Source organism: Salvelinus alpinus, chromosome 35 (assembly GCF_045679555.1).
Source record: "Salvelinus alpinus chromosome 35, SLU_Salpinus.1, whole genome shotgun sequence".
NCBI classification, from domain to species: domain Eukaryota; kingdom Metazoa; phylum Chordata; class Actinopteri; order Salmoniformes; family Salmonidae; genus Salvelinus; species Salvelinus alpinus.
The window spans coordinates 6,627,525-6,653,587 of record NC_092120.1 but is presented as its reverse complement, the minus strand read 5'-3'; the positions used below and the strand labels follow the sequence as shown (position 1 = coordinate 6,653,587).

Below are 26,063 nucleotides of genomic sequence, written 5' to 3'. Positions count from 1 at the left end.
AGAAAGAGTTAGGTCAGGAGGAGAAGAGAGAAAGAGCTAGGGCAGGAGGAGAAGAGAGAAAGAGGTAGGGCAGGAGGAGAAGAGAGAAAGAGGTAGGGCAGGAGGAGAAGAGAGAAAGAGGTAGGTCAGGAGGAGAAGAGAGAAAGATGTAGGGCAGGAGGAGAAGAAAGAAAGATGTAGGTCAGGAGGAGAAGAGAGAAAGAGGTAGGGCAGGAGGAGAAGAGAGAACGAGGTAGGGCAGGAGGAGGAGAAGAGAGAAAGAGGTAGGGCAGGAGTAGGAGAAGAGAGAAAGAGGTAGGGCAGGAGGAGAAGAGAGAAAGAGGTAGGGCAGGAGGAGGAGAAGAGAGAAAGATGTAGGTCAGGAGGAGAAGAGAGAAAGAGGTAGGGCAGGAGGAGAAGAGAGAAAGAGGTAGGGCAGGAGGATGAGAAGAGAGAAAGAGGTAGGGCAGGAGGAGGAGAAGAGAGAAAGAGGTAGGGCAGGAGGAGGAGAAGAGAGAAAGAGGTAGGGCAGGAGGAGGAGAAGAGAGAAAGAGGTAGGGCAGGAGGAGGAGAAGAGAGAAAGATGTAGGGCAGGAGGAGGAATTCAACTGGTCAGCAGAAACAGATTCGTAAAAGGCCCAAGAGCATTGCTTTCTGATCCTTTTTTTAAGCTAGTGCCACGCAGCACCCAGTTTGCGCGCTCTCTGGAAATTGTTATCTGGAAATAAGGGAGAGAAAATAAGTGCTTGGCTGTCTTTCCCCCAGCTATACTGCTGTACTGTTGTACCGTACCAGACCTGTACTCTGTGTGCTGCAGTTATAAACTGCTGACAAGGTATTTATTACTCTGCTCTGAGACCCCAGTTCCAGGCTAGTCCTGTTACTCACACTGAAACGGTACCCATGGAAAATATGCGTACGGTATACTATGTCCTGTAGGTAAGGCCAGGAGTTTTTCCTCCTCACCAGATGACCCTTTCAGGAAAAACTACAGACGCTAGTTGTCATAGGTTATGACAAGGTTATGACTCCTTGTCCGTAGTATGTACTACCATGTATGTACAGTCATAATTAAGACTTGTGTGTGACTGACAATGTTGATTTGGGAGAAAGTTTAGTTCACATGGATGCTTGGGTTCGGCATGTTGAGGCAAGGCCAGTCATCAAAACGGGACGTCCAGGAGAGTTCCCAATCACCAGATACTGTCAAATGCAGTAGCTATAAGGTGGTCCTTAATAAGCTACATTTTCATACATACAGTTAGTATGAGGAGAGAGAGGGAGAGAGAGAGAGAGAGAGAGAGAGAGAGAGAGAGAGAGAGAGAGAGAGAGAGAGAGAGAGAGAGAGAGAGAGAGAGAGAGAGAGAGAGAGAGAGAGAGAGAGAGAGAGAGAGAGAGAGAGAGAGAGAGAGAGAGAGAGAGAGAGAGAGAGAGAGAGAGAGAGAGAGAGAGAGAGAGAGAGAGCGCGTGCACTTGTCCTTCGGTCATAAAGCATCTCACTGCCGCCTCGTAAAAGGAATTTCCTGCAGGAACGATGTCAGTCAGGATTGTAATTCAAACCCCGTCCCAGAGTCCACTCATTCAGTATGTAAGGGAAGATGTTCTGGGGCATGTCGCTGTCATGCTGAACACACCCACACAGATTCATAAGCACACATGTTAACATGTTATAGAGATTCCTGTGGGGGGCCGCAGTGGAAGATGGTAGAACCTTTGTGTATGACAATACTGTAATGCTGACACGCTCACAGCACACACACCCAGCACACACTCATTTTCTGCGTCATGCTGTCGTGCCAGAAAATAGCCTGCGTGACAGACAGATGCAGTTCCTGGCCTGGTCTACATACTGAACTGAATGAGAAGCTCCATCCCTGACCTGCTTTTTCCACTGAAAGGAGAGGAGTATTCTCTCAGCCTGATCCATAGGTCTGGATACTCAAAGCGGAAGCACAGTGGCTAGGAGAAACTCCCTGGAAAGCCAGGGTCCTAGGAAGAAACCTAGAGAGGAACCAGGTGCCGAGGGGTGGCTGTGTCGGGTGAAGTTTATAAGAGTATATGGTCATTAAGGCCAGATTGTGTTGAGCTACTCCTCTTTACCAAGCTAAACTATGGCTAAATGAAGAACCATAATACTATGGGAATGATGTTCTATTCCAGGGTTATCAGTTCAATATTTGGTGTCATTTATTAAAGGATTGCCTAATTTGTATGATACAGTATATTATTTACCAATGTGACGATAGACTATTAAGTATGTAAGCCATATTTACACTGGGGGCATATACCTAGTGATTTAGTAGGTTCATGTAAAAGGGAGATTAATGTGGCCATCCTAAAGGCTCATATGGGTCACCTCCAAAATGATACCCTATTGCCTATTTAGTGCACTACTTGTGACCAGGGCCCATATAGTAGTGCACTGTATAGGGGATAGGGTGCCATTTCAGATCCATGCCTAGTGAGTTCCAGCCAGCTAGGGCTGGGGTCTCTCATATCATATACTCTCTGTTCTGATTGGCAGAGCTGCAGCTAGATGTCTGGGAAACTGAGTGTGGTGCCAAACGGCTGCACCAGGGGAACACAGAGGAATGTCTGGAGGACGGGACGGCGCTGAGGAATATAAAGAGCGGGTGGGGAGCACACTTAGTTTCATAAATGATTAGATTAGCAGAAGGTACTTCGGGCTAATTTATAGAACCTTTTGGTGCGCCTTTGGCTGTAAGAGAGAGAGGGCGAGATGTAGAGGGAAAGAGAGGCAGAGCGGAGATCAGATTTATGGGTGGGAGGTCAGACAGAAAGGGTGAGTGGTGGGACAGGACAGAGGGTGGAGGGGATCACTGTCCCCACACACGCACGCATGCACACACACATACACACACACACACAAACACACACACACACACACACACACACACACACACACACACACACACACACACACACACACACACACACACACACACACAGATAGTAGAGGTTGAGTGGTTTGTATTGTGTTGTGATTAAGGATGGCTTTCTCCTATCAGGCTGTAGTCTGTCTGTTGACTGGACAGTTTGCCTTAACTCTTCCCAGGGTGTAGAAAGAGGAGGAAGGGAAGCGCTACTAAGGTACACTATAGTATATTTTGGTAGATAGAAGGTGCTCTTTGGTAAAAGGTGTAAATTGGTCATCAAAAAGAAAGGAGGACCAAGGCACTCTTCATATAATTAATTAAAATGCCTTTATTAGTATGGCATGTTCAATAGAAACAAAGTTGTTTAAAAACCGACGCGTTTCGGCTGCATGGCCTTCGTCAGGGAGTACAGAAAAAAGAGAATACAATGTCCTCTTTTGAAAGGCTTTTCCAATTAGCCCTAATTAGAAGAGGGAGTGGTTACCAAATTGGACACACCTAGTAAGCAATAATATACACATGAAAAGGTGAAATACTGTAGCTATGTTATCATGAGCATACAACTCCAAACTAGAAGCATCAGAACACCCAGAGAGGCAGTTCCAACCCTAACCATGACTGGGAGAAGTGTCCAGAACAAGAAAGCAATATATTCCACAGTACTCCAGACCACAGCAAAACATGAACAACAGTCCAAACATAGCTAGAGGGCAATTAAGCAAAATGTCCACTAGATGACAGCAAATGGACCCATCACGACCCTACAGGAAGGGTGAGAAATCCATATCTTCATTTAAACCAGGGTACTTAGTGGCCTGTAGTTTGTAAATCCAAAAACTTTCCCTTTGGTTTAACTGTTTAAGACGGTCCCCTTTTCTAATAGAGGCCGGAACATGATCAATACCCATAGCTTGTAGGGAGGCAGGGTTACCATGGTGTAAGGACTTGTAGTGCCTTGCCATGGGGTAGTCTTCATTGCCTACCCGTATGGCGTACTTGTGTTCCGCCAAGCGATCTTGAAGGCGTCTCTTTGTCCGTCCAATGTAGAACACCTTGCACTGTGGACATTCCAGTCTATAGATGACATGAGTGGTTTTGCAGTTAATAAAATGCTTGAGGTAATACTCCATTTTAGAAGCTGTGTCAACAAAATACTTTTTCTGTGCAATATTACTGCAATGGTTGCACTGGTAACATTTAAAAGAGCCCTTGGGTTTGTGGTCAAGCCAAGTTTTTTGAGAGTCACCCGGAAGATAACTGTGGACTAATTTGTCATTTAGGGTAGGACATCTCTTAAAGCTTATGACTGGTGGTTCAGGAAAGACTTGGCGTAGTAGCGTATCACTTTGGATGATTCCCCAATTATTTTTAATGATTCTTTTAATGTTCTCTGCTTCAGTGCTGTATTTTGTAACAAAATACACTCTCTCTGATGTATCACGAGGCACTCCTCTTCGTAACAAGTTCTCTCTGTCAAGTAATCCAGCCCTTATACCTGCATCTTTCAGGACCTGAACGCTGTAGCCCCGATCCAAAAAGCGATTCTCCAATTCTGCAGATTTGACACTGTAGTCTGTTTCCTGATCGCAAATTCTACGGACTCTTTGGAATTGGCCATATGGAATATTCTCTTTTAGCCTTTTGGGGTGAAAGCTGTCTGCCCTCAGAATGGTATTCCCATCTGAAGGCTTCCTAAAGATTGATGTGTGCAAACAACCCTTGTCATTTTTACTAATATCGAGGTCCAAAAAATGAATGTTATCCTTGCTGTATTCCATAGTTAGTTTGATGTTAGGGTTAATGCTGTTAAGGTATTGGTGGAAGGAAATAAGTTCATCTTCTGAGCCGGACCAAAACAGGCAAACATCATCAATATAGCGTCCCCACCATATAATCCGGTCAAAGAAATGGTTATTAGAAGGATCCAAAATGAAGTCATTTTCCCATTTACCCAAGTACAAACCAGCGTAGGAAGGGCTGTAGCAAGCTCCCATGGCACATCCTTTGACCTGTTTGAAAATACGGTCCTGGAAGATAAAGATGTTATGATTAAGAGTCCATTCAGTCAGTGATACAATGAATTCTGTAGGAGGCATCTCAGTTTCAGGCCGGGTACTCAAGAAATGGTGCATCGCTGCCAAACCTTGTTGATGCTCAATGGTGGTGTATAGAGACTCCACATCCATGGTGACTAAAAAGGAAGCTGTACCTATATTCTTCAATTCCTTAATTTTGTTCAACACATCTGTGGTATCTTGAAGATAGGCTGGAAGTGACAACAGAAAAGGCTTAATAAAGTAATCAATGTACTTAGAGATGGGTTCTGTCAGACTTCCATCTTCCCAGGGTGTCTTGGCTTCTGCTTTGGCACTCAATCTGTACCCCTGACAAGTCCTGCAGGAAGCCTTTGTGTGTGTGTGTGTGTGTGTGTGTGTGTGTGTGTGTGTGTGTGTGTGTGTGTGTGTGTGTGTGTGTGTGTGCATCTCTCCTCTCTCTCCTCTCTCTCCTCCCTCTTTATCTCTCTGTGTCTGGGCCTGGGGCCTTGCTTCAGTGTTTGATTGGTTGTATATGTAAATGTGTGTTAGTGTAGTGGGAGAATGTTCTTGTGATGTTAGGCTGCTGTTTTGGGTGGGACCAGTGTTGATGTGATTTCATAATGTCCTAGCCTTGGATTCTAATACTGCCATATTGATATACACACAAAACAATAACTAGTACTACCATAAGGACTATTACTAAGTGCAGTAGTCTTATTTGGCTTCTAACATGACAAGTCAACTACCATAATATCAAGTTCCTGTCAGAGATTGTGGAGGTTTATGAAGAGGCTTGTTGTGAGCCATTGGGAAGCAGTAGACGTTTTGACTGCTGGGCTGCTGGGCTGGTGTTTGGGGGGTGAGGTGAGGGGGAGGATGGGGGGTGAAGATTTGGCTCTGTGTTTTGATTCCATTCCCCCCTCACCCATGCCGTCGTAACCGTTAAAGAAAGCACTCCCCTATAAAATCACAGGGGTTTTGGAATATGGGACTGTAATCAGGGAGGAAAATGTTGCTTCTTTACCTAAGAATGTTTGTCCTAAACAGGAACCAGTTTGTTTGGTTGTTTATGTATCCCTCTTACTTTTCAGTGCATTTTATCGTTTCAATGGCATGTGCATTACAAACAACAGCTGTGACTTTCAACTCTGGTAGAAAATCATACAATTCTCAGTTTTGAAAAGTCACCAAGTAAAACCAAAGTTGAGCTAAACAAACCCAACTCTGTTGAGTCCATACAGTAGAACTGACTGTCTGTCAGTCTGTCTAATGATGGATTTAACCTAGAATTCCAGGGTTGAGGCCAGATTTTGGAGGAGAGGAGAGGAGGGGTAGAGGAAGAGGAGAGGAGAGGAGGGGTAGAGGAAGAGGAGAGGAGGGGTAGAGGAAGAGGAGAGGAGGGGTAGAGGAAGAGGAGGGGTAGCGGAAGAGGAGAGGAGAGGAGGGAGGAACACATGATGAGAGGAGTAGGCCCTTAATCTCCAGACATTGTGATATAAGGGGATAGGTAGATGTGGCTGTGTGGTAGGCTACAGTGGTTTATTGTCATTTTGAGTGGAGGGTTAATTCAATAAGGTGTGTATATAGCTCATTCCTATATTGTTTTACAGTATCAGAGGTATTCCTATATTGTTTTACAGTATCAGAGGTATTCCTGTATTGTGTTACAGTATGAGAGGTATTCCTATATTGTTTTACAGTATCAGAGGTATTCCTGTATTGTGTTACAGTATCACAGGTATTCCTATATTGTTTTACAGTATCAGAGGTATTCCTATATTGTGTTACAGTATCAGAGGTATTCCTGTATTGTGTTACAGTATCAGAGGTATTCCTATATTGTTTTACAGTATCAGAGGTATTCCTATATTGTGTTACAGTATCAGAGGTATTCCTATATTGTGTTACAGTATCAGAGGTGTTCCTATATTGTGTTAAAGTATCAGAGGTATTCCTATATTGTTTTACAGTATCAGAGGTATTCCTATATTGTGTTACAGTATCAGAGGTATTCCTATATTGTGTTACAGTATCAGAGGTATTCCTATATTGTTTTACAGTATCAGAGGTATTCCTATATTGTGTTACAGTATCAGAGGTATTCTTGTATTGTGTTAAAGTATCAAAGGTATTCCTGTATTGTGTTACAGTATCACTGGTATTCCTATATTGTGTTACAGTATCAGAGGTATTCCTATATTGTGTTACAGTATCAGAGGTATTCCTGTATTGTGTTACAGTATCAGAGGTATTCCTATATTGTGTTACAGTATCAGAGGTATTCCTGTATTGTGTTACAGTATCAGAGGTATTCTTGTATTGTGTTACAGTATCAAAGGTATTCCTATATTGTGTTACAGTATCACAGGTATTCCTATATTGTGTTACAGTATCAGAGGTATTCCTATATTGTGTTACAGTATCAGAGGTATTCCTATATTGTGTTACAGTATCAGAGGTATTCCTATATTGTGTTACAGTATCAGAGGTATTCCTATATTGTTTTACAGTATGAGAGGTATTCCTATATTGTTTTACAGTATCAGAGGTATTCCTGTATTGTGTTACAGTATCACAGGTATTCCTATATTGTTTTACAGTATCAGAGGTATTCCTATATTGTGTTACAGTATCAGAGGTATTCCTGTATTGTGTTACAGTATCAGAGGTATTCCTATATTGTTTTACAGTATCAGAGGTATTCCTATATTGTGTTACAGTATCAGAGGTGTTCCTATATTGTGTTAAAGTATCAGAGGTATTCCTATATTGTGTTACAGTATCAGAGGTATTCCTATATTGTGTTACAGTATCAGAGGTATTCCTATATTGTGTTACAGTATCAGAGGTATTCCTATATTGTTTTACAGTATGAGAGGTATTCCTATATTGTTTTACAGTATCAGAGGTATTCCTGTATTGTGTTACAGTATCACAGGTATTCCTATATTGTTTTACAGTATCAGAGGTATTCCTATATTGTGTTACAGTATCAGAGGTATTCCTGTATTGTGTTATAGTATCAGAGGTATTCCTATATTGTTTTACAGTATCAGAGGTATTCCTATATTGTGTTACAGTATCAGAGGTGTTCCTATATTGTGTTAAAGTATCAGAGGTATTCCTGTATTGTGTTACAGTATCTGAGAGTCATGATAGGCAGGACATATGGCTTAAAGCCAGTCATAGGTTATAAGGCCAGACTAGAGGACTGTGTTGTAGTTAACAGGAGATGTTGATTCAATTGAGTATATACACTTAAAACAGCCTCAATTCGTTGGGGCATGGACTCTACAAGGTGTTGAAAGCGTTCCACAGGGATGCTGACCCATGTTGACTCAAATGCTTCCCACAGTTGTGTCAAGTTGGCTTGATGTCCTTTCGGTGGTGGACCATTCTTGAGCGTGGAAAAACCCAGCAGTGTTGCAGTTATTGACACAAACCGATGCGCCTGGCACCTACTACCATACCCCGTTCAAAGGCACTTCAATCATCTGTCTTGCCCATTCTATCAGGTATCAAGGTAAGACCCAAGTGCAGACTGTGTGAAGTAACAATGTTTATTGTAACAACAAGGGCAGACAAACGACAGGTCAAGGCAGGCAGAGGTCGGTAATCCAGAGTAGGGGCAAAGGTACAGGACGGCTGGCAGGCTCAGGGATGGGAAGAGACAGGAGCTGACAGGACAAATGCTGGTAAGCTTGACAAACAGGACGAACTGTCACAAGGACAAGCACAAGGACAGGTGAAACAGATCAGGGCGTGACACATTCACCCTCTGAATGGCACACATACACAATCCGTGTCTCAAAAATCCTTCTTTAACCTGTCTCCTCCCCTTCATCTACACTGATTGAAGTGGATTTAATAAGTGACATCAATAAGGGATCATAGTTTTTACCTGGATTCACCTGGTCAGTCTATGTCATGGAAAGAGCAGGTGTTTCTAATGTGTTGTATACTCCGTGTACATTCAGTTTATTAGGTACACCCATCTAGTACCGGGTCGGACCCCCCTTTGCCTCCAGAACAGCCTGAATTCTTCAAGGCATGGAAACGTTGCTCAATTGGTTTCAAGGGACCTACTCGTGTGCAAGGAAAACATTCCCCACACCATTACACCACCAGCCTGTACCATTACACCACCAGGCTGTACCATTACACCACCAGCCTGTACCATTACACCACCAGCCTGTACCATTAACACCACCAGCCTGTACCATTACACCACCAGCCTGTACCATTACACCACCAGCCTGTACCATTAACACCACCAGCCTGTACCATTAACACCACCAGCCTGTACCATTAACACCACCAGTCTGTACCATTAACACCACCAGCCTGTACCATTAACACCACCAGTCTGTACCATTAACACCACCAGCCTGTACCATTAACACCACCAGCCTGTACCATTACACCACCAGCCTGTACCATTACACCACCAGCCTGTACCATTACACCACCAGCCTGTACCATTAACACCACCAGCCTGTACAATTACACCACCAGCCTGTACCATTAACACCACCAGCCTGTACCATTAACACCACCAGCCTGTACCATTAACACCACCAGCCTGTACCAATAACACCACCAGCCTGTACCATTAACACCACCAGCCTGTACCATTAACACCACCAGCCTGTACCATTACCACCACCAGCCTGTACCATTAACACCACCAGCCTGTACCATTAACACCACCAGCCTGTACCATTAACACCACCAGCCTGTACCATTAACACCACCAGCCTGTACAATTACACCACCAGCCTGTACCATTAACACCACCAGCCTGTACCATTAACACCACCAGCCTGTACCATTAACACCACCAGCCTGTACCATTAACACCACCAGCCTGTACCATTAACACCACCAGCCTGTACAATTACACCACCAGCCTGTACCATTACACCACCAGCCTGTACCATTAACACCACCAGCCTGTACCATTAACACCACCAGCCTGTACCATTAACACCACCAGCCTGTACCATTAACACCACCAGCCTGTACAATTACACCACCAGCCTGTACCATTACACCACCAGCCTGTGCCATTACACCACCAGCCTGTACCATTAACACCACCAGCCTGTACCATTAACACCACCAGCCTGTACCATTAACACCACCAGCCTGTACCATTAACACCACCAGTCTGTACCATTAACACCACCAGCCTGTACCATTAACACCACCAGCCTGTACCATTAACAACACCAGCCTGTACCATTAACACCACCAGCCTGTACCATTAACACCACCAGTCTGTACCATTAACACCACCAGCCTGTGCCATTACACCACCAGCCTGTACCATTAACACCACCAGCCTGTACCATTAACACCACCAGCCTGTACCATTAACACCACCAGCCTGTACAATTACACCACCAGCCTGTACCATTACACCACCAGCCTGTACCATTAACACCACCAGCCTGTACAATTACACCACCAGCCTGTACAACTACACCACCAGCCTGTACCATTAACACCACCAGCCTGTACAACTACACCACCAGCCTGTACCATTAACACCACCAGCCTGTACCATTAACACCACCAGCCTGTACCATTAACACCACCAGCCTGTACAATTACACCACCAGCCTGTACCATTAACACCACCAGCCTGTACCATTAACACCACCAGCCTGTACCATTAACACCACCAGCCTGTACCATTAACACCACCAGCCTGTACAATTAACACCACCAGTCTGTACCATTAACACCACCAGCCTGTACCATTAACACCACCAGCCTGTACCATTAACACCACCAGCCTGTACCATTAACACCACCAGCCTGTACCATTAACACCACCAGCCTGTACCATTAACACCACCAGCCTGTACCATTACACCACCAGCCTGTACAATTACACCACCAGCCTGTACAATTACACCACCTGCCTGTACAATTACACCACCAGCCTGTACCATTAACACCACCAGCCTGTACCATTACACCACCAGCCTGTACAATTACACCACCAGCCTGTACCATTAACACCACCAGCCTGTACAATTACACCACCAGCCTGTACCATTAACACCACCAGCCTGTACCATTAACACCACCAGCCTGTACCATTAACACCACCAGTCTGTACCATTAACACCACCAGCCTGTACAATTACACCACCAGCCTGTACCATTAACACCACCAGCCTGTACCATTAACACCACCAGCCTGTACCATTAACACCACCAGCCTGTACCATTAACACCACCAGCCTGTACAATTACACCACCAGCCTGTACCATTAACACCACCAGCCTGTACCATTAACACCACCAGCCTGTACCATTACACCACCAGCCTGTACCATTAACACCACCAGCCTGTACCATTACACCACCAGCCTGTACAATTACACCACCAGCCTGTACAATTACACCACCTGCCTGTACAATTACACCACCAGCCTGTACCATTAACACCACCAGCCTGTACCATTACACCACCATCCTGTACAATTACACCACCAGCCTGTACCATTAACACCACCAGCCTGTACAATTACACCACCAGCCTGTACCATTAACACCACCAGCCTGTACAATTACACCACCAGCGTGTACAATTACACCACCAGCCTGTACAATTACACCACCAGCCTGTACCATTAACACCACCAGCCTGTACAATTACACCACCAGCCTGTACAATTACACCACCAGCCTGTACAACTACACCACCAGCATGTACCATTAACACCACCAGCCTGTACCATTAACACCACCAGCCTGTACCATTAACACCACCAGCCTGTACAACTACACCACCAGCCTGTACCATTACACCACCAGCCTGTACCATTACACCACCAGCCTGTACCATTAACACCACCAGCCTGTACAACTACACCACCAGCATGTACCATTAACACCACCAGCCTGTACCATTAACACCACCAGCCTGTACAATTACACCACCAGCCTGTACAAATACACCACCAGCCTGTACCATTACACCACCAGCCTGTACCATTAACACCACCAGCCTGTACCATTAACACCACCAGCCTGTACCATTAACACCACCAGCCTGTACAATTACACCACCAGCCTGTACCATTAACACCACCAGTCTGTACCATTAACACCACCAGCCTGTACCATTACACCACCAGCCTGTACAATTACACCACCAGCCTGTACCATTACACCACCAGCCTGTACCATTAACACCACCAGCCTGTACAATTACACCACCAGCCTGTACCATTAACACCACCAGCCTGTACCATTAACACCACCAGCCTGTACCATTAACACCACCAGCCTGTACCATTAACACCACCAGCCTGTACCATTAACACCACCAGCCTGTACCATTAACACCACCAGCCTGTACCATTAACACCACCAGCCTGTACCATTAACACCACCAGCCTGTACCATTAACACCACCAGCCTGTACCATTAACACCACCAGCCTGTACCATTAACACCACCAGCCTGTACCATTAACACCACCAGCCTGTACCATTAACACCACCAGCCTGTACCATTAACACCACCAGCCTGTACCATTAACACCACCAGCCTGTACCATTAACACCACCAGTCTGTACCATTAACACCACCAGCCTGTACCATTAACACCACCAGCCTGTCCATACACCACCAGCCTGTACCATTAACACCACCAGCCTGTACCATTAACACCACCAGCCTGTACCATTAACACCACCAGCCTGTACCATTAACACCACCAGTCTGTACCATTAACACCACCAGCCTGTACCATTAACACCACCAGCCTGTACCATTAACACCACCAGCCTGTACCATTAACACCACCAGCCTGTACCATTAACACCACCAGCCTGTACCATTAACACCACCAGCCTGTACCATTAACACCACCAGCCTGTACCATTAACACCACCAGCCTGTACCATTAACACCACCAGCCTGTACCATTAACACCACCAGTCTGTACCATTAACACCACCAGCCTGTACCATTAACACCACCAGTCTGTACCATTAACACCACCAGCCTGTACCATTAACACCACCAGCCTGTACCATTACCACCACCAGCCTGTACCATTACACCACCAGCCTGTACCATTACACCACCAGCCTGTACCATTAACACCACCAGCCTGTACCATTAACACCACCAGCCTGTACCATTAACACCACCAGCCTGTACCATTAACACCACCAGCCTGTACCATTAACACCACCAGCCTGTACCATTAACACCACCAGCCTGTACCATTACACCACCAGCCTGTACCATTAACACCACCAGCCTGTACCTTAACACCACCAGCCTGTACCATTAACACCACCAGCCTGTACCATTAACACCACCAGCCTGTACCATTAACACCACCAGCCTGTACCATTACACCACCAGCCTGTACCATTAACACCACCAGCCTGTACCATTAACACCACCAGCCTGTACCATTACACCACCAGCCTGTACCATTACACCACCAGCCTGTACCATTAACACCACCAGCCTGTACCTTAACACCACCAGCCTGTACCATTAACACCACCAGCCTGTACAATTAACACCACCAGCCTGTACCATTAACACCACCAGCCTGTACCATTAACACCACCAGCCTGTACCATTACACCACCAGCCTGTACCATTAACACCACCAGCCTGTACCATTAACACCACCAGCCTGTACCATTACACCACCAGCCTGTACCATTAACACCACCAGCCTGTACCATTAACACCACCAGCCTGTACCATTAACACCACCAGCCTGTACCATTAACACCACCAGCCTGTACCATTACACCACCAGCCTGTACCATTAACACCACCAGCCTGTACCATTAACACCACCAGCCTGTACCATTAACACCACCAGCCTGTACCATTAACACCACCAGCCTGTACCATTAACACCACCAGCCTGTACCATTAACACCACCAGCCTGTACCATTAACACCACCAGTCTGTACCATTAACACCACCAGCCTGTACCATTAACACCACCAGCCTGTACCATTAACACCACCAGCCTGTACCAATACACCACCAGCCTGTACCATTAACACCACCATCCTGTACCATTAAAACCACCAGCCTGTACCATTAACACCACCAGTCTGTACCATTAACACCACCAGTCTGTACCATTAACACCACCAGCCTGTACCATTAACACCACCAGCCTGTACCATTAACACCACCAGCCTGTACCATTAACACCACCAGCCTGTACCATTAACACCACCAGCCTGTACCATTAACACCACCAGCCTGTACCATTAACACCACCAGCCTGTACCATTAACACCACCAGTCTGTACCATTAACACCACCAGCCTGTACCATTAACACCACCAGCCTGTACCATTAACACCACCAGCCTGTACCATTAACACCACCAGTCTGTACCATTAACACCACCAGTCTGTACCATTAACACCACCAGCCTGTACCATTAACACCACCAGCCTGTACCATTAACACCACCAGCCTGTACCATTAACACCACCAGCCTGTACAATTACACCACCAGCCTGTACCATTAACACCACCAGCCTGTACCATTAACACCACCAGCCTGTACCATTAACACCACCAGCCTGTACCATTAACACCACCAGCCTGTACCATTAACACCACCAGCCTGTACCATTACACCACCAGCCTGTACCATTAACACCACCAGCCTGTACCATTAACACCACCAGCCTGTACCATTAACACCACCAGCCTGTACCATTACACCACCAGCCTGTACCATTAACACCACCAGCCTGTACAATTACACCACCAGCCTGTACAACTACACCACCAGCCTGTACCATTAACACCACCAGCCTGTACAACTACACCACCAGCCTGTACCATTAACACCACCAGCCTGTACCATTAACACCACCAGCCTGTACCATTAACACCACCAGCCTGTACAATTACACCACCAGCCTGTACCATTAACACCACCAGCCTGTACCATTAACACCACCAGCCTGTACCATTAACACCACCAGCCTGTACCATTAACACCACCAGCCTGTACAATTAACACCACCAGTCTGTACCATTAACACCACCAGCCTGTACCATTAACACCACCAGCCTGTACCATTAACACCACCAGCCTGTACCATTAACACCACCAGCCTGTACCATTAACACCACCAGCCTGTACCATTAACACCACCAGCCTGTACCATTACACCACCAGCCTGTACAATTACACCACCAGCCTGTACAATTACACCACCTGCCTGTACAATTACACCACCAGCCTGTACCATTAACACCACCAGCCTGTACCATTACACCACCAGCCTGTACAATTACACCACCAGCCTGTACCATTAACACCACCAGCCTGTACAATTACACCACCAGCCTGTACCATTAACACCACCAGCCTGTACCATTAACACCACCAGCCTGTACCATTAACACCACCAGTCTGTACCATTAACACCACCAGCCTGTACAATTACACCACCAGCCTGTACCATTAACACCACCAGCCTGTACCATTAACACCACCAGCCTGTACCATTAACACCACCAGCCTGTACCATTAACACCACCAGCCTGTACCATTAACACCACCAGCCTGTACAATTACACCACCAGCCTGTACCATTAACACCACCAGCCTGTACCATTAACACCACCAGCCTGTACCATTACACCACCAGCCTGTACCATTAACACCACCAGCCTGTACCATTACACCACCAGCCTGTACAATTACACCACCAGCCTGTACAATTACACCACCTGCCTGTACAATTACACCACCAGCCTGTACCATTAACACCACCAGCCTGTACCATTACACCACCATCCTGTACAATTACACCACCAGCCTGTACCATTAACACCACCAGCCTGTACAATTACACCACCAGCCTGTACCATTAACACCACCAGCCTGTACAATTACACCACCAGCGTGTACAATTACACCACCAGCCTGTACAATTACACCACCAGCCTGTACCATTAACACCACCAGCCTGTACAATTACACCACCAGCCTGTACAATTACACCACCAGCCTGTACAACTACACCACCAGCATGTACCATTAACACCACCAGCCTGTACCATTAACACCACCAGCCTGTACCATTAACACCACCAGCCTGTACAACTACACCACCAGCCTGTACCATTACACCACCAGCCTGTACCATTACACCACCAGCCTGTACCATTAACACCACCAGCCTGTACAACTACACCACCAGCATGTACCATTAACACCACCAGCCTGTACCATTAACACCACCAGCCTGTACAATTACACCACCAGCCTGTACAAATACACCACCAGCCTGTACCATTACACCACCAGCCTGTACCATTAACACCACCAGCCTGTACCATTAACACCACCAGCCTGTACCATTAACACCACCAGCCTGTACAATTACACCACCAGCCTGTACCATTAACACCACCAGTCTGTACCATTAACACCACCAGCCTGTACCATTACACCACCAGCCTGTACAATTACACCACCAGCCTGTACCATTACACCACCAGCCTGTACCATTAACACCACCAGCCTGTACAATTACACCACCAGCCTGTACCATTAACACCACCACCCTGTACCATTAACACCACCAGCCTGTACCATTAACACCACCAGCCTGTACCATTAACACCACCAGCCTGTACCATTAACACCACCAGCCTGTACCATTAACACCACCAGCCTGTACCATTAACACCACCAGCCTGTACCATTAACACCACCAGCCTGTACCATTAACACCACCAGCCTGTACCATTAACACCACCAGCCTGTACCATTAACACCACCAGCCTGTACCATTAACACCACCAGCCTGTACCATTAACACCACCAGCCTGTACCATTAACACCACCAGCCTGTACCATTAACACCACCAGTCTGTACCATTAACACCACCAGCCTGTACCATTAACACCACCAGCCTGTACCAATACACCACCAGCCTGTACCATTAACACCACCATCCTGTACCATTAAAACCACCAGCCTGTACCATTAACACCACCAGTCTGTACCATTAACACCACCAGTCTGTACCATTAACACCACCAGCCTGTACCATTAACACCACCAGCCTGTACCATTAACACCACCAGCCTGTACCATTAACACCACCAGCCTGTACCATTAACACCACCAGCCTGTACCATTAACACCACCAGCCTGTACCATTAACACCACCAGCCTGTACCATTAACACCACCAGTCTGTACCATTAACACCACCAGCCTGTACCATTAACACCACCAGCCTGTACCATTAACACCACCAGCCTGTACCATTAACACCACCAGTCTGTACCATTAACACCACCAGTCTGTACCATTAACACCACCAGCCTGTACCATTAACACCACCAGCCTGTACCATTAACACCACCAGCCTGTACCATTAACACCACCAGCCTGTACAATTACACCACCAGCCTGTACCATTAACACCACCAGCCTGTACCATTAACACCACCAGCCTGTACCATTAACACCACCAGCCTGTACCATTAACACCACCAGCCTGTACCATTAACACCACCAGCCTGTACCATTACACCACCAGCCTGTACCATTAACACCACCAGCCTGTACCATTAACACCACCAGCCTGTACCATTAACACCACCAGTCTGTACCATTAACACCACCAGCCTGTACCATTAACACCACCAGTCTGTACCATTAACACCACCAGCCTGTACCATTAACACCACCAGCCTGTACCATTACCACCACCAGCCTGTACCATTACACCACCAGCCTGTACCATTACACCACCAGCCTGTACCATTAACACCACCAGCCTGTACCATTAACACCACCAGCCTGTACCATTAACACCACCAGCCTGTACCATTAACACCACCAGCCTGTACCATTAACACCACCAGCCTGTACCATTAACACCACCAGCCTGTACCATTACACCACCAGCCTGTACCATTAACACCACCAGCCTGTACCTTAACACCACCAGCCTGTACCATTAACACCACCAGCCTGTACCATTAACACCACCAGCCTGTACCATTAACACCACCAGCCTGTACCATTACACCACCAGCCTGTACCATTAACACCACCAGCCTGTACCATTAACACCACCAGCCTGTACCATTACACCACCAGCCTGTACCATTACACCACCAGCCTGTACCATTAACACCACCAGCCTGTACCTTAACACCACCAGCCTGTACCATTAACACCACCAGCCTGTACAATTAACACCACCAGCCTGTACCATTAACACCACCAGCCTGTACCATTAACACCACCAGCCTGTACCATTACACCACCAGCCTGTACCATTAACACCACCAGCCTGTACCATTAACACCACCAGCCTGTACCATTACACCACCAGCCTGTACCATTAACACCACCAGCCTGTACCATTAACACCACCAGCCTGTACCATTAACACCACCAGCCTGTACCATTAACACCACCAGCCTGTACCATTACACCACCAGCCTGTACCATTAACACCACCAGCCTGTACCATTAACACCACCAGCCTGTACCATTAACACCACCAGCCTGTACCATTAACACCACCAGCCTGTACCATTAACACCACCAGCCTGTACCATTAACACCACCAGCCTGTACCATTAACACCACCAGTCTGTACCATTAACACCACCAGCCTGTACCATTAACACCACCAGCCTGTACCATTAACACCACCAGCCTGTACCAATACACCACCAGCCTGTACCATTAACACCACCATCCTGTACCATTAAAACCACCAGCCTGTACCATTAACACCACCAGTCTGTACCATTAACACCACCAGTCTGTACCATTAACACCACCAGCCTGTACCATTAACACCACCAGCCTGTACCATTAACACCACCAGCCTGTACCATTAACACCACCAGCCTGTACCATTAACACCACCAGCCTGTACCATTAACACCACCAGCCTGTACCATTAACACCACCAGCCTGTACCATTAACACCACCAGTCTGTACCATTAACACCACCAGCCTGTACCATTAACACCACCAGCCTGTACCATTAACACCACCAGCCTGTACCATTAACACCACCAGTCTGTACCATTAACACCACCAGTCTGTACCATTAACACCACCAGCCTGTACCATTAACACCACCAGCCTGTACCATTAACACCACCAGCCTGTACCATTAACACCACCAGCCTGTACAATTACACCACCAGCCTGTACCATTAACACCACCAGCCTGTACCATTAACACCACCAGCCTGTACCATTAACACCACCAGCCTGTACCATTAACACCACCAGCCTGTACCATTAACACCACCAGCCTGTACCATTAACACCACCAGCCTGTACCATTAACACCACCAGCCTGTACCATTACACCACCAGCCTGTACCATTAACACCACCAGCCTGTACCATTAACACCACCAGCCTGTACCATTAACACCACCAGCCTGTACCATTAACACCACCAGCCTGTACCATTAACACCACCAGTCTGTACCATTAACACCACCAGCCTGTACCATTAACACCACCAGCCTGTACCATTACCACCACCAGCCTGTACCATTACACCACCAGCCTGTACCATTACGCCACCAGCCTGTACCATTAACACCACCAGCCTGTACCATTAACACCACCAGCCTGTACCATTAACACCACCAGCCTGTACCATTAACACCACCAGCCTGTACCATTAACACCACCAGCCTGTACCATTAACACCACCAGCCTGTACCATTACACCACCAGCCTGTACCATTAACACCACCAGCCTGTACCTTAACACCACCAGCCTGTACCATTAACACCACCAGCCTGTACCATTAACACCACCAGCCTGTACCATTAACACCACCAGCCTGTACCATTACACCACCAGCCTGTACCATTAACACCACCAGCCTGTACCATTAACACCACCAGCCTGTACCATTACACCACCAGCCTGTACCATTACACCACCAGTCTGTACCATTAACACCACCAGTCTGTACCATTAACACCACCAGCCTGTACCATTAACACCACCAGCCTGTACCATTAACACCACCAGCCTGTACCATTAACACCACCAGCCTGTACCATTAACACCACCAGCCTGTACCATTAACACCACCAGCCTGTACCATTAACACCACCAGCCTGTACCATTAACACCACCAGTCTGTACCATTACCACCACCAGCCTGTACCATTAACACCACCAGCCTGTACCATTAACACCACCAGCCTGTACCATTAACACCACCAGTCTGTACCATTAACACCACCAGTCTGTACCATTAACACCACCAGCCTGTACCATTAACACCACCAGCCTGTACCATTAACACCACCAGCCTGTACCATTAACACCACCAGCCTGTACAATTACACCACCAGCCTGTACCATTAACACCACCAGCCTGTACCATTAACACCACCAGCCTGTACCATTAACACCACCAGCCTGTACCATTAACACCACCAGCCTGTACCATTAACACCACCAGCCTGTACCATTACACCACCAGCCTGTACCATTAACACCACCAGCCTGTACCATTAACACCACCAGCCTGTACCATTAACACCACCAGTCTGTACCATTAACACCACCAGCCTGTACCATTAACACCACCAGTCTGTACCATTAACACCACCAGCCTGTACCATTAACACCACCAGCCTGTACCATTACCACCACCAGCCTGTACCATTACACCACCAGCCTGTACCATTACACCACCAGCCTGTACCATTAACACCACCAGCCTGTACCATTAACACCACCAGCCTGTACCATTAACACCACCAGCCTGTACCATTAACACCACCAGCCTGTACCATTAACACCACCAGCCTGTACCATTACACCACCAGCCTGTACCGTTAACACCACCAGCCTGTACCATTAACACCACCAGCCTGTACCTTAACACCACCAGCCTGTACCATTAACACCACCAGCCTGTACCATTAACACCACCAGCCTGTACCATTAACACCACCAGCCTGTACCATTACACCACCAGCCTGTACCATTAACACCACCAGCCTGTACCATTAACACCACCAGCCTGTACCATTACACCACCAGCCTGTACCATTAACACCACCAGCCTGTACCTTAACACCACCAGCCTGTACCATTAACACCACCAGCCTGTACAATTAACACCACCAGCCTGTACCATTAACACCACCAGCCTGTACCATTAACACCACCAGCCTGTACCATTACACCACCAGCCTGTACCATTAACACCACCAGCCTGTACCATTAACACCACCAGCCTGTACCATTACACCACCAGCCTGTACCATTAACACCACCAGCCTGTACCATTAACACCACCAGCCTGTACCATTAACACCACCAGCCTGTACCATTAACACCACCAGCCTGTACCATTAACACCACCAGCCTGTACCATTAACACCACCAGCCTGTACCATTAACACCACCAGCCTGTACCATTAACACCACCAGCCTGTACCATTAACACCACCAGTCTGTACCATTAACACCACCAGCCTGTACCATTAACACCACCAGCCTGTACCATTAACACCACCAGCCTGTACCATTACACCACCAGCCTGTACCATTAACACCACCAGCCTGTACCATTAACACCACCAGCCTGTACCATTAACACCACCAGCCTGTACCATTAACACCACCAGCCTGTACCATTAACACCACCAGCCTGTACCATTAACACCACCAGCCTGTACCATTACACCACCAGCCTGTACCATTACACCACCAGCCTGTACCATTAACACCACCAGCCTGTACCATTAACACCACCAGCCTGTACCATTAACACCACCAGCCTGTACCATTACACCACCAGCCTGTACCATTAACACCACCAGTCTGTACCATTAACACCACCAGCCTGTACCATTAACACCACCAGCCTGTACCATTAATACCACCAGTCTGTACCATTAACACCACCAGCCTGTACAATTACACCACCAGCCTGTACCATTAACACCACCAGTCTGTACCATTAACACCACCAGTCTGTACCATTAACACCACCAGCCTGTACCATTAACACCACCAGTCTGTACCATTAACACCACCAGTCTGTACCATTAACACCACCAGCCTGTACCATTAACACCACCAGCCTGTACCATTAACACCACCAGCCTGTACCATTAACATCACCAGCCTGTACCATTAACACCACCAGTCTGTACCATTAACACCACCAGCCTGTACCATTAACACCACCAGCCTGTACCATTAACACCACCAGCCTGTACCATTACACCACCAGCCTGTACCATTACACCACCAGCCTGTACCATTAACACCACCAGCCTGTACCATTAACACCACCAGTCTGTACCATTAACACCACCAGTCTGTACCATTAACACCACCAGCCTGTACCATTAACACCACCAGCCTGTACCATTAACACCACCAGCCTGTACCATTACACCACCAGCCTGTACCATTAACACCACCAGCCTGTACCATTAACACCACCAGCCTGTACCATTACACCACCAGCCTGTACCATTAACACCACCAGCCTGTACCATTAACACCACCAGCCTGTACCATTAACACCACCAGTCTGTACCATTAACACCACCAGTCTGTACCATTAACACCACCAGCCTGTACCATTAACACCACCAGCCTGTACCATTAACACCACCAGTCTGTACCATTAACACCACCAGCCTGTACCATTAACACCACCAGCCTGTACCATTAACACCACCAGCCTGTACCATTACACCACCAGCCTGTACCATTACACCACCAGCCTGTACCATTAACACCACCAGCCTGTACCATTAACACCACCAGCCTGTACCATTAACACCACCAGCCTGTACCATTAACACCACCAGCCTGTACCATTAACATCACCAGTCTGTACCATTAACACCACCAGCCTGTACCATTAACACCACCAGCCTGTACCATTAATACCACCAGTCTGTACCATTAACACCACCAGCCTGTACAATTACACCACCAGCCTGTACCATTAACACCACCAGTCTGTACCATTAACACCACCAGTCTGTACCATTAACACCACCAGCCTGTACCATTAACACCACCAGTCTGTACCATTAACACCACCAGTCTGTACCATTAACACCACCAGCCTGTACCATTAACACCACCAGCCTGTACCATTAACACCACCAGCCTGTACCATTACACCACCAGCCTGTACCATTAACACCACCAGTCTGTACCATTAACACCACCAGCCTGTACCATTAACACCACCAGTCTGTACCATTAACACCACCAGCCTGTACCATTAACACCACCAGCCTGTACCATTAACACCAGGCTGGATGGGGCCGTGGAGTCATGCTGCTTACACCAAATCCTGACCCTGCCACCAGCATGACGCAACAGGAACCGGGATTGATGTTTTTCCACTCCTCAATTGTCCAGTGTTGGTGATCGTGTGCCCACTGGAGCCGCCGCTTCTTCTTGTTTTTAGCTGATAGGAGAGGAAGCCTGTGTGGTCGTCTGCTGCAATAGCCCATCCATGACAAGGACTGACGAGTTGTGCGTTGCGAGATGCTGTTCTGCACACCACTGTTGTACTGCGCCGCTATCTGTGGCCCGCCTCTTTGCTTACCCAATTCTTGCCATTCTCCTTCGACCTTTCATCAACGAGCTGTTTTCTCCCACAGGACTGTTGCTGACTGTTTGTCGCACCATTCTCGGTAAACCCTAGACACTGTCCTGCGTGAAAAGCCCAGGAGACCGGCCGTTCTGAGATACTGGAACCGGCGCGCCTGGCTTCGATGATCATAACACGCTCAAAGTCGCTTAGGTCACTCGCTTTGCCCATTCGATCAAACAGTAACTGAATGCCTGTCTGCCTGTCTGCCTGCTTTATATAGTAAGCCACGGCCACGTGACTCACTGTCTGTAGGAGCGATCCATTTTTGTGAACATGGTGGTGTACATAATAAACTGTGTATAGCTCTATATTGTGTGTATAGCTCTATATTGTGTGTATAGCTGTCACGTTCTGACCTTAGTTCCTTTGTTATGTCTTTATTTTAGTTTGGTCAGGGCGTGAGTTGGGGTGGGCAGTCTATGTTGTTTTTTCTATGTTTTGTTCTATTGTTCTATTTCTATGCGTTTGGCCTAGTATGGTTCTCAATCAGAGGCAGGTGTCAGTCGTTGTCTCTGATTAGTAGCCATATTTAGGTAGCCTGTTTTTCATTGTGTTTTGTGGGTGATTATATTTTCTGTGTAGTGGATGTCACTTTACAGAACTGTTGCGTTTCGTTCTCCTTTGTTATTTTGTTTAGTGTTCTATGTTTAATAAATATAATGATGAACACTTACCATGCTGCGCTTTGGTCCTCACCTCATTCCAACGACGAGCGTTACAATAGCTCTATATTGTGTGTATAGCTCTATATTGTGTTACAGTATGAAAAGGTGAAACTTAATGTTGTCTCTTGTCTGTGGCTGACAGTGGATGTGTTGCAAATGGTCCCCTATTCCCAATGTAGGGAGTAGGGGAGCATTGGGGATGCTGTCAGTGGGTTAGGGGAGGCGTACAGACGTAGTGCCTGGTGATGTCTGTCTGCAGGAGAGCAGGCCAGAGACAGAAGCTTCTTTGTGAGTGGCCAGGCGAGGCGGTACTGTCCCTGGCGTGGACTTCGTCCCCCTGGGGAATGTTGTGTGTGTGTAACACACTGTTGTTTCAGCACAGTGCCAGGCCATGCTGCTGTGGGCTCATGTTGTTCTGTTACCACATCTCTCTCAGCTCTCAGCACACTGCCAACCTCTCAGCTCAGTCAGAAGGCCACACCACACAAAACATCTCAGAGGACACATGACACAAGAGCTCTTTCTATTTTCACTGGACTCTCTCATTCTCTTTCTCGTTCTTTCTCTCACTCTTTCTGTCTTTCTTTCTCTCGCTCTCTCACACTCTATCAGTCTATGGAACTTTCCACCTCCGCTGCCTGTCAGCTGACTAGATTATACTGCATGATTAGCTGTGTGTGTGTGTACGTTGCTATGCACTGCAGCATGCACATGCATGATTGAAGAGGGTGACAGAACAAACCACTGGCTGTGAAGACCCAACATTATACATTGATTAAGACATGGCATGTTCATGTTCTGGGTGACAACACAGTTGGCCCATATGAACTACTGAACCTCACCCACCACAGGTATACACACCAGCTGGGACAGCTCTCCAACTTGCATTACAGTCTCTTACTTTTCTATCCCTTTCTCCTCTTTCTCTCACTCCTTTCTCTCTCTTTCCTTCTCTTGTCTGTCTGTCTCTACCACCAACCTCTCACTTCCTGTCCTGTCTGACTGGTGGTCTATAAAGGGGAGGGCGAAAGGGACGTTTGTGTTTGTGTCTTTCAGTCTTTCTGAAGTGTGTGTGTGTGTGTGTGTGTGTGTGTGTGTGTGTGTGTGTGTGTGTGTGTGTGTGTGTGTGTGTGTGTGTGTGTGTGTGTGTGTGTGTGTGTGTGTGTGTGTGTGTGTGTGTGTGTGTGTGCCGTCTGTCTAGCAGCAGTGTGTGCCAGGAGCAGCGTTTGGTAGGAACAGGTCTTTTATCACTGTGTTCATGTGACAGACTCCTCTAGCCCAGAGCCAAACCAAACAAGCAGATTGGAATATATTTCCCCTTTCAATGATACAGCATGGCTAACTCATTTCGTTTGACTGTTGTTAGGCCTTTTTCATTCCATTGTTTGTGTCTGGTTTTGTCAGGCTGCTTGTTATGGATCCAGCCTCTTAATCAGACTGTTTTTATTCATGTTATGGAATGCGTACAATTCTAACTTTCTATTCTAACAGGACAACTGCTTAAGACTGAGACAGTAGTGGTGCCAAAGTACATGATGGTGGCACAGTGTGTGTGTGTGGTGTGTGTGTGTTCATGTCTCTGACCTGGCTGTTGTGTTGTGTTCCAGGGAGCTGTGTGAAGTGTAACAAGGCAGTGTACGGAGCCACTGAGGCCTGCCAGGCTATGGGAAGCCTCTATCATGATGTCTGCTTCACCTGCAGCGCCTGCAGTAAGTACTACTACAGTAAACCCTGTCTACCTCACCTACTCTCTCCTTACCTCTAACATGACATACTTCACCTGAAGTAA

General features: G+C 47.1%; 1 protein-coding gene across 1 annotated transcript in view; it reads left to right on the top strand.

Moving 5' to 3' along the window:
* LOC139564258 (Wilms tumor protein 1-interacting protein-like) overlaps nt 1–26,063 on the top strand; it is a 53,537-nt gene that overhangs the window by 4,306 nt on the left and 23,168 nt on the right. Inside the window, exon 2 of the mRNA XM_071383632.1 lies at nt 25,882–25,983. Within this exon, the coding sequence (XP_071239733.1) occupies nt 25,882–25,983 (102 nt within the window). The remainder of the gene's footprint in view (nt 1–25,881; nt 25,984–26,063) is intronic.